This window comes from Amblyomma maculatum, chromosome 6, assembly GCF_055883805.1.
Source record: "Amblyomma maculatum isolate TAMU_Amacu chromosome 6, ASM5588380v1, whole genome shotgun sequence".
In the NCBI taxonomy this organism is placed as follows: Eukaryota; Metazoa; Arthropoda; class Arachnida; order Ixodida; family Ixodidae; genus Amblyomma; species Amblyomma maculatum.
Genome location: NC_139349.1, coordinates 139,723,607 through 139,738,439, shown reverse-complemented (window position 1 = coordinate 139,738,439; position 14,833 = coordinate 139,723,607). Strand labels below are relative to the sequence as shown.

Genomic DNA, 14,833 nt, shown 5'->3' with positions numbered 1-14,833 from the left:
ATCACTGAACTAGAAATTTGAGATAATCTGGACACCCGCGCACACTTCCGTCCCTGGCAACGAGGCGGCCGATGAGCTAGCTTGAGCCCTCGACTTCCGGGCAGCCATGGGACCCCACGACGACTGGGGTACGAAGAGCGGTTGCTAAATTGTGGGAAAATAATGAATCATTATTGATTGGCAAGTAGGCTGGTACCCCCTCCAGACCCAAAATTGAACAACAAAGAAGCTGTTGCATGGAGGCGCTTGTAAAATAATATGTTCATGAATCCGGTCTTGGTGTACCATGTGTACCCCGAGACGAGAGATCATGACAGATGTAGTGATTGTGGGGCGGGAGGGACCCTAGGCCACATAACGGAATGCCCACACTCTACCAGGGTGGGAAAAATATACTTATTAGGGAGAACTTGGAGACCCTGCTGCAAAGCTCGGACCCTGAGCTCCAGCGGAACATCGTCCACCTGGCGGAGAATGGGCCAAGGCCTGGCAGCCAGTCTTTAACGCGGCGGCCCCCGTCTTCCAGGACTGCGTGCCGGGGACGGGGGTGATCGCCCTCTTCTCGTGGAAAATAAAGTTTTTCAATCAGTCTCTGTTCGGGCGTCTGGGCTGCTCCCATCTTGGCGTTCGGTGCGGTGGCGAGGCGCCTGTCAGCTGCGTGCTTGGCGTCACTAGGCGACGGCAGTTGCTAGCCAACGGCTCAACAGAACCGTGCGGCCATGACAAAATTGGTGCCACGGTGAAATGGCGAAACTTGCGCGTAATGTAGCTCTCGCTACAAAATTTCGAAAGCACTGCAGAATGTCCAGTACACGAATACCAAGGTCTGAGAGTTGCTGCCGCACACGATACATCGCGCGACCCTTGCCGGACGCAACCAGCGTTCCATTTACTCAGTTCACCGGCGTTCTGGAATCGGTTTACAGGAAAGGAAAGGCGCTGTACCTGTCACTCGCGGAATCTCGCTGACACTTCTCGCGGGCAACACAACGTTCAGGCTGACCCATTTCTCCATTTCTCTAGTGCAGATTCTGCAATGATCACAAAATGTTTTAAATGTTACGATTGATTGCAACTTTCTGGGACGACTAATATGTCACCCTCAAACACTCACGGCCTTAGCGTCTAAAATAATAGACTTCTCGCTGAACCCTAGATTACGACTAGTTTTATTTCTATATTACTTATTTGAAAATAATAGCCACAAAGTATAAACTCTCCAATTTTATGCTCCTAAATCAATGCCTCACAGTTCTTGAATCATTACTTCATGCAACTTTTTCATTGACAGGAAATACCTTTTTTATTACGTCACACAGCTATTTCAAAGTTTGATATCAACTAAATTCTATTCACACCACAGGACACGGTTAGAGAAAAAAGGTATGGAAATTTCGTCACGTTAATAATATGCATGTGCCATATTGGAGAGATGCGCACTTTGTTAGCTTGTGTATGGGTGTTTTTTTCGTCGCTGTGACTGCTCTGGCCGGACAGTTCCAGGCATTGGACTGGGTGAATATGAGCACCTCGTGGAATATCTACCCATCGGTGGCCATGTCGCTGACATTATGCACGCGCGTCTACATGACTGCTACGCAAAATGACGCCCAATTCGGGGATGCCTGCGTGAACGCCACCACTCCACCGGGCACCACGGAAGAGGTGAGGAGACATGTCCTCCATATTTACCTACGTAGCTCCTGGTATTGTGTGTGTGTGTGTGTGTGTGTGTGTGTGTGTGTGTGTGTGTGTGTGTGTGTGTGTGTGTGTGTGTGTGTGTGTGTGTGTGTGTGTGTGTGTGTGTGTGTGTGTGTGTGTGTGTGTGTGTGTGTGTGTGTGTGTGTGTGTGTGTGTGTGTGTGTGTGTGTGTGTGTGTGTGTGTGTGTGTGTGTGTGTGTGTGTGTGTGTGTGTGTGTGTGTGTGTGTGTGTGTGTGTGTGTGTGTGTGTGTGTGTGTGTGTGTGTGTGTGTGTGTGTCGACAGAAGCCACTAAGCGTCGTACTTCTAAACGATGCGGATGTAATTTTCATGTTTCGCCTTGCACATTAAGGTGCAAGCATTTCTAGGCTCACGAGCTGCCGAAATTCACGCAGGAAATGTTCACATCAGCTCACAGTTAAGAAGGAAAACTTGCGAGAGCACTGCATAATCTGCAGAGGAGAAATGCGATAGCCTGAGCGTTGCTGCTGGACACGGTACATTACGGGCCTCTTGTAATAGCTTTTACTGAGAAGGCCTGGGCTCGTAAGTGGAAATGTCCTTTCCCTGGCGCGCGTTCGTTGCTCCTGCGAGTGTGGGATTGGACGGTACACCGTCGATCCTATCGCGGGGGCTTCCTTGGCGCTCATTCGTTGCAGTGTTCCTGGAAGATAACGATTACCGGTACGGCGCAGCTCGTCGTCGCGCTCCTCGCGTTGCCATCAGAAGGGCAGACACGCTGGTCAAGAACACGTCTCGCGCAACGGACCTTGCGCACAGGAGATTTATCATGAGCGAAGAAAGGCTTTCGCCTTACAGGAGTCCGTGTACTGTGCGATGTCAGTTGTTGCGACTGTAGTATAGACGAAAAGAAAACGCATAGGCCTGCTTCTAGCTCTGTAGGTGAGCAATCTCCGCTGCCTCTTAAGGACAGAGAAGAAAATAGAGAAGAAAAAATTAAAATAAAGAATTGCCAACGAATACGTTAATGCGGAATTTGAGCGCGGCTCATCAGCTGTTTCACCTTTCCGATAGAATTTCATACACATACACACAGGTGGTCAAAATTTCTGGAGTCCTCCACTACGGCGTCTCTCATAGCCTGAGTTGCTTTGGGACGTTAAACCCCACAAATCAACCAACCAACGTATTCCTTCAAGAAACACTCCGCTAACAGTTCTTGGCTGTCATGAAAGAAGCTTTGTGGTCGGAGAAATGTAGAGACCAATTATGTTATCGGTAGGCTGCGGGAGGCAGCGCGTGGGCCCATAGGAACGTTGCGCGACGAACAGGTAGCAGCGACTGAGTGATGCCGCTGACGCCGACACTTCGCTGCTGTTTTCTGTCGAATATCCTTTTACATCGTTAACATGTCCGAATGCAAACAGTTGGATGCATTTGGCTATGTTCACACCTGGGAAAAAAATGGCTGAGGCTTAGCTTGGTTAATCCTGGTCAGATGCGAAGCATATTGATTGCTAAACTCGGCTTTCCATGGTTACACTTAGCTAAACTTTTCTTTCCTTGGTTACACGTGCTTTTACACGGTTTAAGCTTGGAATGCACAATGTTTTCCCATCGCATAAAACTAGGTAATAGCATGACTCGTTCATCTCTAATCTAACTGTGTTACCGACACGCACAACGAACATGTCGTCCCCCAGGCCAGCGATACTCGATTGCCACTACGCGAATATGTACGCAAAGCAAAAGCTCTTAGAACACTGACGTGCTAAAGGAATCAACGATTTTGATTTCTTCGGCAACAACACGGTCGTATGGGAAAGCCTCCCCGTAAACTACCCGTGTCCAGCCGGCTTGACGTGCAACAACGGTGGTACTGGACCCCCGTCTCTCCTCTGTCGTGACATCAGCGTATCACGTGGTGTGACGTCACGATACCACGTGGTCCGCACGGCGTGCAACCGCAGCCGACGGCGCGAGCCGGTCCCCCGTCTCTCCTCTGTCGTGACGTCAGCGTATCACGTGGTGTGACGTACATTCCACATTCTTTGCACGGCGTGTAACCGTCACGAAGGGCTGTGGTTTACCTCTAGCAATATGCTTCGCATAAAAAAACTTGTCAGCCCAAAGGCAGGCTGCAATCCGACAGCTATCAGCAGCGGTGCGCCGGCTCCCGTTGTTATGGTGGCGAAAATCGTCTGCTACGGCACTCACTCGGGACGCCAAACTCGCCACTGATGGCGCTGAACTCGGTGCCGCCGTAAGGCTCCTCCATCATGCCACCGGTTAACTCAGCGCGGCTGGTGGAGACTCCTGGCGGGTGCACGGTGCCTGCAGCGACGAACGGGGTCCCCTGATGGGGCTGGGGCAGGTAGGTCACCGCCGCTTGCGGCGGGGGCTAGCCTGCCACCAAATTTTTATCTGTTGTAGGCCGTCATTGCACCCGCCACCGCTTCGGTGGTGGACGACGGCTGTTGCGGCGCGCGTCTTTCTTTCCCTCTTCCTTTTCTTCCTTCTCTATTTTCTCTTCTGTCTGCACGAGACAGCGGAGGTGGCTCAGCTACAGAGCCAGTAGCAGGCCCGTGCATTTTAACGCGATAGCGTTAAGGAGCTCCTGTCGCAGAAATGCCGGTGTCGTCGGCGGCGTTGGCCGTGAGCGATAAATCCCGGCATGCACTTCATAAATAAAAAGCAACTTTCAAGATGGCCTGGGTGGGAATCGAACCAGAGTCTCCGGAGTGTGAGACGGAGACGCTACCACTCAGCCACGAGTTTTTTTTTTCTTTATTGCCGGTCATCACCAACACAAAACAAAAGCAACAAAAACGCGCTACAAACAGAACGCTCACAGCAGAGCGGTTACCACAAGCATGACACTGTTAATACAGAAGCCGGCAGGTTCATACGAGTTGCCTTTGTCAAGTTAAAATTCCTTCATCTCGCATAGTGGTTCGACTCTTGAAATCCAGTCTGGCACAGTGGTCTTCACTTTGTGCATTTCAACCAATGCGTGTATACTCTGGCGAAAGTAGAGCCTTGCAGGGCGGGCGTCAGGGTCACAGTGAAAACCCGCCATTCTGGACCGCCATAGACTGTGCAGGCCTATTAGCATAACCGTATCAAGTGGAATCCCATCATTATTTTCAGTTGGCAGGAATCTAATCCCGTATGAGTCTAATGGTAATTCTTTTTTAACAGTTCGTTGCAGCACATCCCAAAAATAGACGCCCTCCCAACAGTGCAGAAATACATGGTCTATTGTCTCTGGCTGTTTACATATTATGCAAAGTGAACTCCATGGCAGATAAAAGCCCTTGCTTTCAAAAAACGTTCGTACCGATAATATTCCTGTATGTAACTTAAAGAAAAACGTCTTTACCCCAGGAGAAACTGGCATTCTTTTGACACGCTTCAGTACGCCTTGACCTAAACGGCCGCTATACAAGGCTCTGTACACAGGAACGCAGAAGACGTCGTCACAAACAGCTTTATACAGGTTCTTCTTTTTCACTGAACTTAAGTATTCTGTCGAGAAGCGAGCTGACAGAATTCGAACACTGCTGACAACCTCTTTGAAAAAACAAGAAAGACGCTCTGGCATGCTTTCCGTGGCAACAACAAATCTGGGCAACGCCCGCGCGAGCTTCACTTGGCACACAGTGCGCAAAAAGGGGTCGGTAACGTCGCGAAAGAAAATAAATCTGTTTACAAGCTGGCTAACAAGTGAGCAAGCCCGAGACCTCCGTCTTTAATTAGCCAGAACAGGTTATCCCGACTACATCTTTCCCGGCTTGATGCCCATACAAACACAGCAAATATTCGGTGTAGCTTTTGAACACTCAACCTAGAACAATGAAGTGCTTGCATGACGTACCACACCTTGGCAACAAAAAATAGATTACACACAGGGACTCGTGCAAAGATAGACAGCGGCACTCCTTTCCACTTGTCAGCCTTCTCGCGTATTTCCTGAACTTGGGCGCGCCAAAATGGCTTGCTGTCTTCATAGAATTCTAGAGGTACGCCCAAACACTTCACGGGTGTTGTAACCCATGTAACGTTGGCAAAAAAGTCAGGCGTTGATGTCCACGCCCCGTTCCAGAAGCCAAGACACTTTCCCCAGTTTACTGGGCTTCGGGTGTTCGCACTAAAATCTTTCACAACTTCAACTGCGGCGCGAATACTATCTTTGTTCGTACAAAACACTGCCACATCATCAGCGTACGCCAAAAGTTTGACCTCAGACATGTACAGTTGAAAGCCCTGGGTAGATGGATTTTGCATAATAGACAGGCATAAAGTTTCGATATAAATGCAGAATAGAAGAGGGCTGAGGGGACAACCCTGACGTACCGAACGCCGCACATTTATGGGTTCCCCTAGTACTTTATTAACAATCAATCGCGTTGTGCAGTTTCGGTACGCCAGGGCTACGCCCTCTCTGATAATAGAACCAACATTGATATAATCCAATATTGCAAACAATGCATCATGTGGAACACAGTCAAACGCCTTTTCTAGGTCGAGCTGAAGAAGTGCGACCCTCGCGCAAGCAACTTCACAACATTCCAGTACGCACCTCGCCTTATGAATATTTGTTGTAATGGACCGGCCCTTTATACCACACGTCTGGTGGGAGCCAACGATATGTTTTATCACTGTCTGTAGCCTGGTTGCCAGAACTTTCATCAGTATTTTGTAATCCACATTTGTTAAAGAAATAGGCCTGTATGACGTCACAAATTTTAGTTTCTCTGTTTTGGTTTGACTTAGGAATTAACACTGTGTGTGAGGATGCGAACGAAGGAGGGAGTGCACCAATTTCATAGCCTTCGTAAATACTGCAGCTAACAATGGGGACAGATCTAGCTTTGCTTTTTAAAAGGCTGCGCTCAAACCATCGGGCCCAGGCGACTTTCCTGGGTTCAGATTATCAATGGCGCGTTCAACCTCGTCCTCGGAAATCGACTGTGGTGGCATCCAGTCGTGGCAAGGAGGAAAGAAACACCTCATTTCATTTCATTTCATTTAATTACCCTAAAGGCCCAAGTGGGCATTACATAGGGGGGAGAAGTCATAATAACATTGTTCAAACGTTTCATAGTGCCATCACATGTTAACAACAAAAAATGAGAAAAAGTGATATACAGAACTAACAAACAATTACAAACAATATTACATACGTAGATAAATGGCAACACGAGCACAAATCAGAGAAAAACAAAAATAAACGAGCGTAAAAAACTATAAAACAGGCGTAGTTCTCAATTTATTAAACATTTCCGACTAAGCAGGGAACATCGTTTTCAAGGCTTCTCTAAATTTTTCATGGTTCGTGAGGCAAACAATATTTTTATTTAGATCGTTCCATTCACTAATTGAGAGATGAAGGAATGAATACTGTAACAAATTTGTTCGCGCAAAAGAAGGCTCCACTTTGTGATCATGGTCGCGGCGAGGAAAGATTTGAGTGGCCGGTTTTATTTTCTCGATGCTGTAATTTGAAGGGTTATAGTAAAGCTTGTGGAAAAATATTAGGCGATTAATTTTTCGCCTGATCTCTAAAAGCCGGAGACCTAACTCTCGCTTAATTAAAGAAATGCTAGAATACGAGGAATAATTGCATGCAATAAAACGCGCAGCTTTGTTTTGCAGAGATTCAAGTTTAGCTATTAGGTATGATTGATGAGGATTCCAGATAATCGAGGCATATTCGAGTTTCGAATATGCCTCGAACAAGAAGTTTAGTGTCTTTGTTGCAATGACGTAATGACCGTCGCATGAAACCCAGGGTTTTGTAAGAGTTTCCTAATATGTTGTCAATGTGTGTGTTCCAAGACAGGTTGGCTGACAGGTATACTCCTAAGTACTTGTGACTGGATGTGTTCTCAATGGCTAGGTTATCAATCTTATAAGTGTAGTAAATTGCTTGATTACGTGTTGTGAAACGAACAAGTTTAGTTTTTTTAATATTCATAGTCATCTTCCATTCAGAGCACCATTTGATTAGGCGTTGTAGGTCATTTTCTAGTTGTAAACATTTGGTGAGGTTAGTCACAGAGCGATAAATAACGCAATCATCTGCAAACAATCTGAGCGAAGAAGTAATGTTAAGAGAGATATCATTTATGTAGATCAGGAATAATGTGGGCCCTAAGACGGAACCCTGGGGTACACCGGATTTTATTACCTGAAATGAAGATAGGGCATGCTCTATTTTAACGGCCTGTCGCCTATTGCTCAAATATTCCTCAACCCAATTAACCACTGTGCTATTAATGTTAATGTGCCTCATTTTAAGTAATAATCGTTTATGTGCTACGCGATCAGAGGCTTTTTCGAAGTCAATAAATACGGCATCTATCTGTTCTAAATTGTGTAAACTGTAGTGGATGTCTGTAGTTAGCTCAAAAAGCTGGGTTTCACACGACCGCCCACGCTGAAAACCATGCTGGTTAGCAAAAAGTATATCCTCACTGATGAGAAAATTTATCATTTGGGAAGATAGAATATGCTCAAGTAATTTGCACGCTATAGATGTAAGAGATATGGGCCTATAATTACTTTTACTATTCCTATCGCCTGTCTTATACACGGGAACTACGTAGGCAATTTTCCAGTCACCTGCCTAAACGTCTCCAACTTCATGTCCCGAAAAGCAAACTGCTCCTGATAATAGTCGAAGAACGCACGTGCAATCGTTCTTATCTGTCACGAGGCTTCCGTTCCATTCTACTTCGGTTATGTCATTTCGATGAGCCTGTGCTTTTTCAAGACCCAGAGCCCGCTTAGTGGGCGTCTCGCCGGCGACCCATCTTTCGGCCCTGGCGCGAACGAGCGCTCCTCGATATTGGTCCTGGTCTAATAATTCTCTTTTCTTTTTTATCTTCCTGATGTCCTCTATGTAAACCCCCGGCTCCTTACACTCCTGCGCTATTAACTTCTTTAATGTTGATCTTAGGCCTGCTTCTTCTCGCTTTTCGTTATGGCGAATACAGCTGGCTCTTTCTATCGCTTTCATTTTAATTTCTTGCTTGCACAGTTCCCATTGCTCCCCAATGCTGCTGTTAGGTCGTTTATTTATGTCATTTAGCTTCTGTATAATTTCGATTAAGTGATCGTCTTCTAAAAGTTTGGAATTCAGCTTCCAAAGGTCCCACTCAAAATTTTTGCTTGGGCTTCTAGCTCCTATAGTGCATTTTACCAGACAATGATCGGAGAAGGACATTGGGATAACAGAATAATTTTTACACTTTGGAATCACACCCAACGATAAATAAATTCGGTCAAATCGAGCATGACTAGAACTCTGAAAATGGGTGTATTGCATGCTGCGTGCTCCCTCTAAGCACTCAGCAACATCCTCTAATGAACACTCTGCAATCTTCGGCAACAAGCAATCGGTGCTTGCATCTTTAAAGGGGCGGTTAGAGGTTTTGTCTCGGGCGTTTAAAACACAGTGGAAGTCACCCATAAATATCAGCTGCCTTGTTGAATCTAAGTATCGTTCGATGTTTTTATTTAAAGAAAATGAGCCCGTCTTCAGCTGAATTTGGTCCATAAACGCAGAGAATGCGCCATTCACTGTTATGCAAAACCAGGTCACAAACAATCAACCTTCCGCACGTAGACAAAATCACGGCCTGCACTATAGTGCTGGCAACAGTTTGACAAGGCTGGCTCGTCTGTTGCACGCCAGTTAGTGAGGGCGGTTCTGCAGCCCCGTATTGTTTATCAGGCCCAGTTCCAGCATCTTACAAGGGCACAATGGGATCGCCTTGAAACCGTAAATCGAGAAGCTATGAGGACCATAACATGCCTCTCACGAATCACACCGGTCGTAGCGTTACAGGAGAATGCGCAGCTCAACACCATCGATGAACTGGTGCAGCAGCGTCGTGATGCTCGCAGACTCAAGGCCACTTTGTCACATTCCACGCAAGCACTGAGGGCGTATGCAACGTCACACATTATTCTTCAGCCACCTGCGCCAGTTCTCCCTCCCTGGAAATTTATACAGTTAGGAGACAACAAGCCAACTGACATCCGCAGACCGACGTCTGCCAACTCTGCATCGTTGCTACGCCAGAGATTTGAAGAGCAAGATACTAACCTGCCTCAAGATTCCATAGTAGTGTACGTAGATGGAAGCCTGCAAGGCTGTGAAGCTAAAACGGCAATCTACTGTCCACGGAGACCTAGTCTGAATCAGACAACTACGTTTCAGCTTTCGGAACCACTTACATCTTTCTGCGCTGAGCTTGTGGCAGTTCAGGAGGCACTCTGCTCCATGACTTCTATAACCATGCTCCCTACAGCCCACGTTGTCATCCGCACTGACGCACTTCAAGCAGTACGTCTGCTCCGACGTGTCAGCCGCTGCCCTAAAATTTGCCAGGACATCCACCAGCTTGCGGCGCGCATCCCACAATCAATACGCATTGAGTGGGTCCCACGGGATCTGCTGCCTTCCCAAAGTCAAGCTGATTTTGCAACCCGCCTCGTGAACCAAGACGCATCAATCCCACGGCTTCTCGAAGGCGACGACGCTACCCTCCTTTTGTCAAGAAAGGAGCACCTCCGGCGCCGCACACGTGCACTTATCCCTCCGTGTGCGATATCCCTTCCCCGCGGTCTCACCCGTGCAGAGGAGGTTGAGCTTAGGAGGATCCGGGTCGATGTTGCCCTTACACCAGCCGTAACTAGGACGTGGTCATACTTCCAACACTTATATCCTCGCCCAGGATGCCCGATCTGTAACAACGAAGATGTCGAGGCCGACATCCACCACTTGCTGTGGGACTGCCCAGCACTCAAGCCAACACGAATCCGGCACCTGAGCATAGCTGGCCTTTCAGCAACCAATCCTGCCTCATACGTCACTTGGACGCAGGGACCTCATCATCGCTCACTTCTGGATTTCATAAAATCAGCCAACCTTTTTCCATTCATTTAATCATTTATTCATCTTTCATCTCATAACCTACTGATGCCCTGAGGCAATAAATATCGACTAAAAAAAACCGTTTGACAAGGCACCCAGCCGACGTGCCCACTGCGTGACTAACAGCCACTTCGTACCGCGACGTGAAACGCTGCGCCATGCTCCCTGTCTCCCCCTCTCCCTCCACTTTAGTTTCCTGAACTGCTAGCACGTCTATGTTTTGCTTTGTTAAAAGGCGAAGTACTTGGCTTTGCTTCCTTCTACCAGCCAACCCTCGGACGTTGAGCGTTGCAACGTTCAGACACTGATGCATCGCCATAATCATGCATTAGAAGGAGGCCGGGAGCATGTCGCTTACCTTTCACGTCTAGCATGGCGCTAGACGTTTCCAGCATGCCCACCTCCATCATCTTTTACGGGCTCGACTTGCTGCGAGGGTGGCTTTTCCTCGGGCCTCCTGCCCGCCGCGATGTTGCGCCGTGGCTTGAAAGGAGGTCGCCGGTTCAGGGTCGCTTTCATAGGTGGCTCATCTTCGTTCTTAAGGGTCTGCTGTTCGCTCCCGTCTCCTGCCTTTGTATGGGGGCGTTTAGGTGCGCTGCCGGCGCTCGTTGACCGACCGCCGTTTCCCGTAGCAATGGTCACCTTCGTCGCAGGCTCCAAAGAACCCGCGTCTTGAAAGGGTGCGTTCTCGTTCGCAGACGCCGCTGGCACCCCGGTTGCCGACTCCTGTTGTTTTCCTGTGTCATCACCCGCCTCTTTGTCGGTGATGTTCGGTGCTTCCACATTGACGGATGCCGCAGAGGTTCCAGCGTCTTCGCTTCCCTTTGCTGCTTCCTCCGCCTCGACAACATCCATTACATCTTCAGGCGTCTCCTCTCTGAGAGCAGGCACTGTCGCCGCAGCGTAGGTGCGGACACAGTCAACTTCCGTGTGTCCAAAGCGTCGACAGCGAGAACAACGCGGTACTTTGCACTCGCGTCGTGCATGGCCACAACCATTGCAACGTAGGCACTGCATAGGCCTCCCGGGAACGACGACGAGGGCCAGCTCACCTGCTACCCTTATTTGATGGGGCTGTTACGTTTCTCCACCGAGAAGTGGGACAGCTGACGCGGCCACCGCATAGCAACAGGCAGAACCGCGAGCGGATCGGCCATTTCGACGCCGTTCATCGGCCGCGCAACGCTTCCTCCCGCCGACAAGTCTCAGCGTGTTCCTGCCACGCGCCAAATGTGTGTGCGTGCGTGTGTGTGCCAAAGCTGGCCAAGCCTGGAGATCGAGGGAAAGTGCGTCGCCCTCTCCTGTCTGCAGGAGGTGGAGGAGATGAGGTCAGAACACCTGCGATTGAGTCATTCGTCGTGAACCAACATGTTTGGCTCTCCCTTTCCTGTGAGGGTTTACCCTTTCCCTGTGAACTGGAAAAACTATAAAAAGCAGCGGCCGACTCCGCTGAGAGAGAGACTACTTTAACGCGCCGTTGGCACGACGCTAGACACCAGCTGTGTGAGAGTGTCTGTAATCTCTCCGGGTCAGCTTCTCTGCCCGTATCTTCACGATGTTGTAGTAAAGGTTGTTTCGTTAAAAGATGCCTCGTCTTTGCTGGCACCTTTGATGCCGTCCGCCGTCCACGGAGCCGCCAGGCCAACGCTACCGAGGGGCCGCGCGCCGCACGTAATAACTGCTGGCAGCGGTACGCCTACCCCGGCACTCGCCACCTCAAACGTAACAACTGGCGTCAGCGGTGGGCTGAGCACGCGACACCAAATGTAACAATTGGTGAACAGCGGTGGGACGACGACGACCAAGCCGTAACCGTGGTTGGAGGGACGAGCCAGGCGATACCGTCGTCCAACAACTGGTGAACAGCGGAGAGACGAGGACGACCAAGCAGTGACCGTGGTCGGTGAAACGAGCCAGGCCTGACCGAGGTGCAACATCTGGTGGGAAGAGCGGAGATGTCCGAGGCGTGACTCGTGAATCAAAGCAGCTCAGCGGAAAGGCGGGAGCAGTGCAAAGAGCCCTGTGTGATGACTGGTTGCCTGCAGCGGAACGACTGCGTTGGATTCTTGGCTGCGAGGTTTGGTGAGTGCGGGACTTTCTTCTACTGAGTTTTGCCAGGCTTTTGTTAAGTAGAGAACAGAGCTGGTAATTGTGTTGTCGTTGTTGCTGGGTTAATTGCAGCAAGGCAATAGTGGGCAGTAGAGAAGGCAGCACTCGGAACAGCCATGAATTTGGATTTGAAGTCGTTGCGCAAACCGAAATTGCTGGAGCTTGCGGAGGAGTTGGGTCTGAATTTGTCAGACAAACTCAGAAAACCAGAAGTGTTAAAGGCTATTCTTGAGTTGGAAGCTGAAGATGACGAGCTTTTGGAATGCCTTGAGATCATTGACGAACGTCAAGAGGAACGTGAACGTCACGAGAAAGAGGAACGTGAACGTAGAGAACGTTACGAGAAAGAGATGCGTGAACGTAGGGAACGTTTCGAGAAAGAGGACGCCCGCGTAAGGAAACTGATGCAGCTGGAGATATCAGCACATAGAATGAGCGTGGAAAGGATTAAAGCTTGCAATGCCATTCAGTGTAACGGTTCAATACCGCGAGATGGTCCGCCACCGTTCCTCATTGCCGACGATGTGGCCGAGTATTTGGCAGACTTCGAGAATGTCTGCAGAAGTAAACGTTTCGAGCGAGATAGTTGGGCGCAGATGTTGGTAGCTCTTCTCTCCGCTGAAGCGTCGGAAGAAATCAAGCTATTGGTTGGCGACCGCTTGAAAAATTACGATGAACTAAAAGAGTCATTGCTGATACGATATCAGATAACGCCTCAGGATCTTCGGAAGAGATATGAGAGCGAGAAACATTGTAACGAGGCATACTTTGATTTGGCCTATCAGTTGAAAGCCGCTGTAAGCGAATGGCTAGACAGTGCGGAAGTTCCGGAGCAAATCGAATTTGCACCGGAGTGTGAGAAACAGCTTGGAGAAGCGGCCGAGCAACGTGACCGCAGTAGTGAGCCGACCGATTCTCGAACAGAAGAGCATCGTGTTACCTTGGTCGAGCCACTAGCTGAGACGGTTAGCACAGGCTTAATCGGCGAGAAATCCGCAGGGACGCTGTCCAGCGAGGTGAACTGCATGCCGACCCAAGTAGCTGTAGGAGATACAGTTCCATCAAATGAGTGTGGGGAACTGATAATAACTGAACCGCCTCTCAATGCAGAAGCTTGTGTAGAGCGTGGCGGAGAAGGAAGCCAGCTTGGAAGTGAGAAAATTGCGGTTTCTGAAATCAGCTGTGTCGTAGAGCAGGGCACGCAGGAAAACGAAGTGCCGATCAGGGAAACTGCGCAGCCCGCGAGTTGTGATCAGCCAGGGCAGACCGACGAGGAGTGCGCGTCCGCTGTAGAGAGCGAGACTTGCGAAGGCGACAGCGAGCGACCAGAGCAGAGTCAGAATCGTTCGTGCCCTGATACCACGCTAGGTTGTATTCGCGAAAGCAACCCCAGTGCGAACGCGGACGTAGCACACATGACCCTCACGCTATCCGAAGCGCCCCAGCTGTCGAATGAGCTTGATCGTGCGCCGGTTAGCGCTGAGCAATGCGGCTCATCGGAGGACCCGTGTAACGTGAGTGGCGAGCCGCCAGAGGAAATGCCTAGCTTGAGGGCTGGCATGAGCGGTTGTTCGGATTTGAATGAAAGTGAGTCAAGCGATGCAGCCGCGGCGCTGCCAGAGGAAATGCCTAGCTTAGGGGCAGGCGTGAGCGGTTGTTGTTCGGACTTGTCTGAAGGTGAGTCATGCGCTGCTGGCCGCGATGCAGACGCGGCGCCGCACTTTGACCGCTTCGACGACACCGGTGTCCTACTAGCTCCGGTTACCGCTAGCTTGCCAGATCTCGCGCCGAAAGAAAGTGGAACTAGAGTATTCAAGTGCTGCCACCGAAAAACGCGGAAAGGCAGACGCGAGAAAGAATGCTGCCATCGTAAGGAGAGCAAACTCAAACGATTGCAGAAAGAAAGCAGAAGGCTAGTATTCCCGCGCTGCCGACGAAAAACGCGGAAAGGCAGGCGCGAGAAAGAACGCTGCCATCGTAAGGAGAGCAAACTGAAACGATTGCAAAAAGAAAGCAGAAAGCATGTGTTTCAGTGCTGCCGTAGAAAAAAGCGGAAAGGCAGGCGCGAGAAAGAATGGAGCAAGTGTAAGCTATCGCGAAAGAGAAAGCGACTATC

At 49.5% G+C, this 14,833-nt stretch overlaps 1 protein-coding gene across 1 annotated transcript in view; it reads left to right on the top strand.

The window, feature by feature from the left end:
• The window catches only part of LOC146186881 (uncharacterized), a 59,183-nt gene that overhangs the window by 26,059 nt on the left and 18,291 nt on the right, over positions 1-14,833 (top strand). Inside the window, exon 7 of the mRNA XM_084608134.1 lies at positions 1,498-1,665. Within this exon, the coding sequence (XP_084464260.1) occupies positions 1,498-1,665 (168 nt within the window). The remainder of the gene's footprint in view (positions 1-1,497; positions 1,666-14,833) is intronic.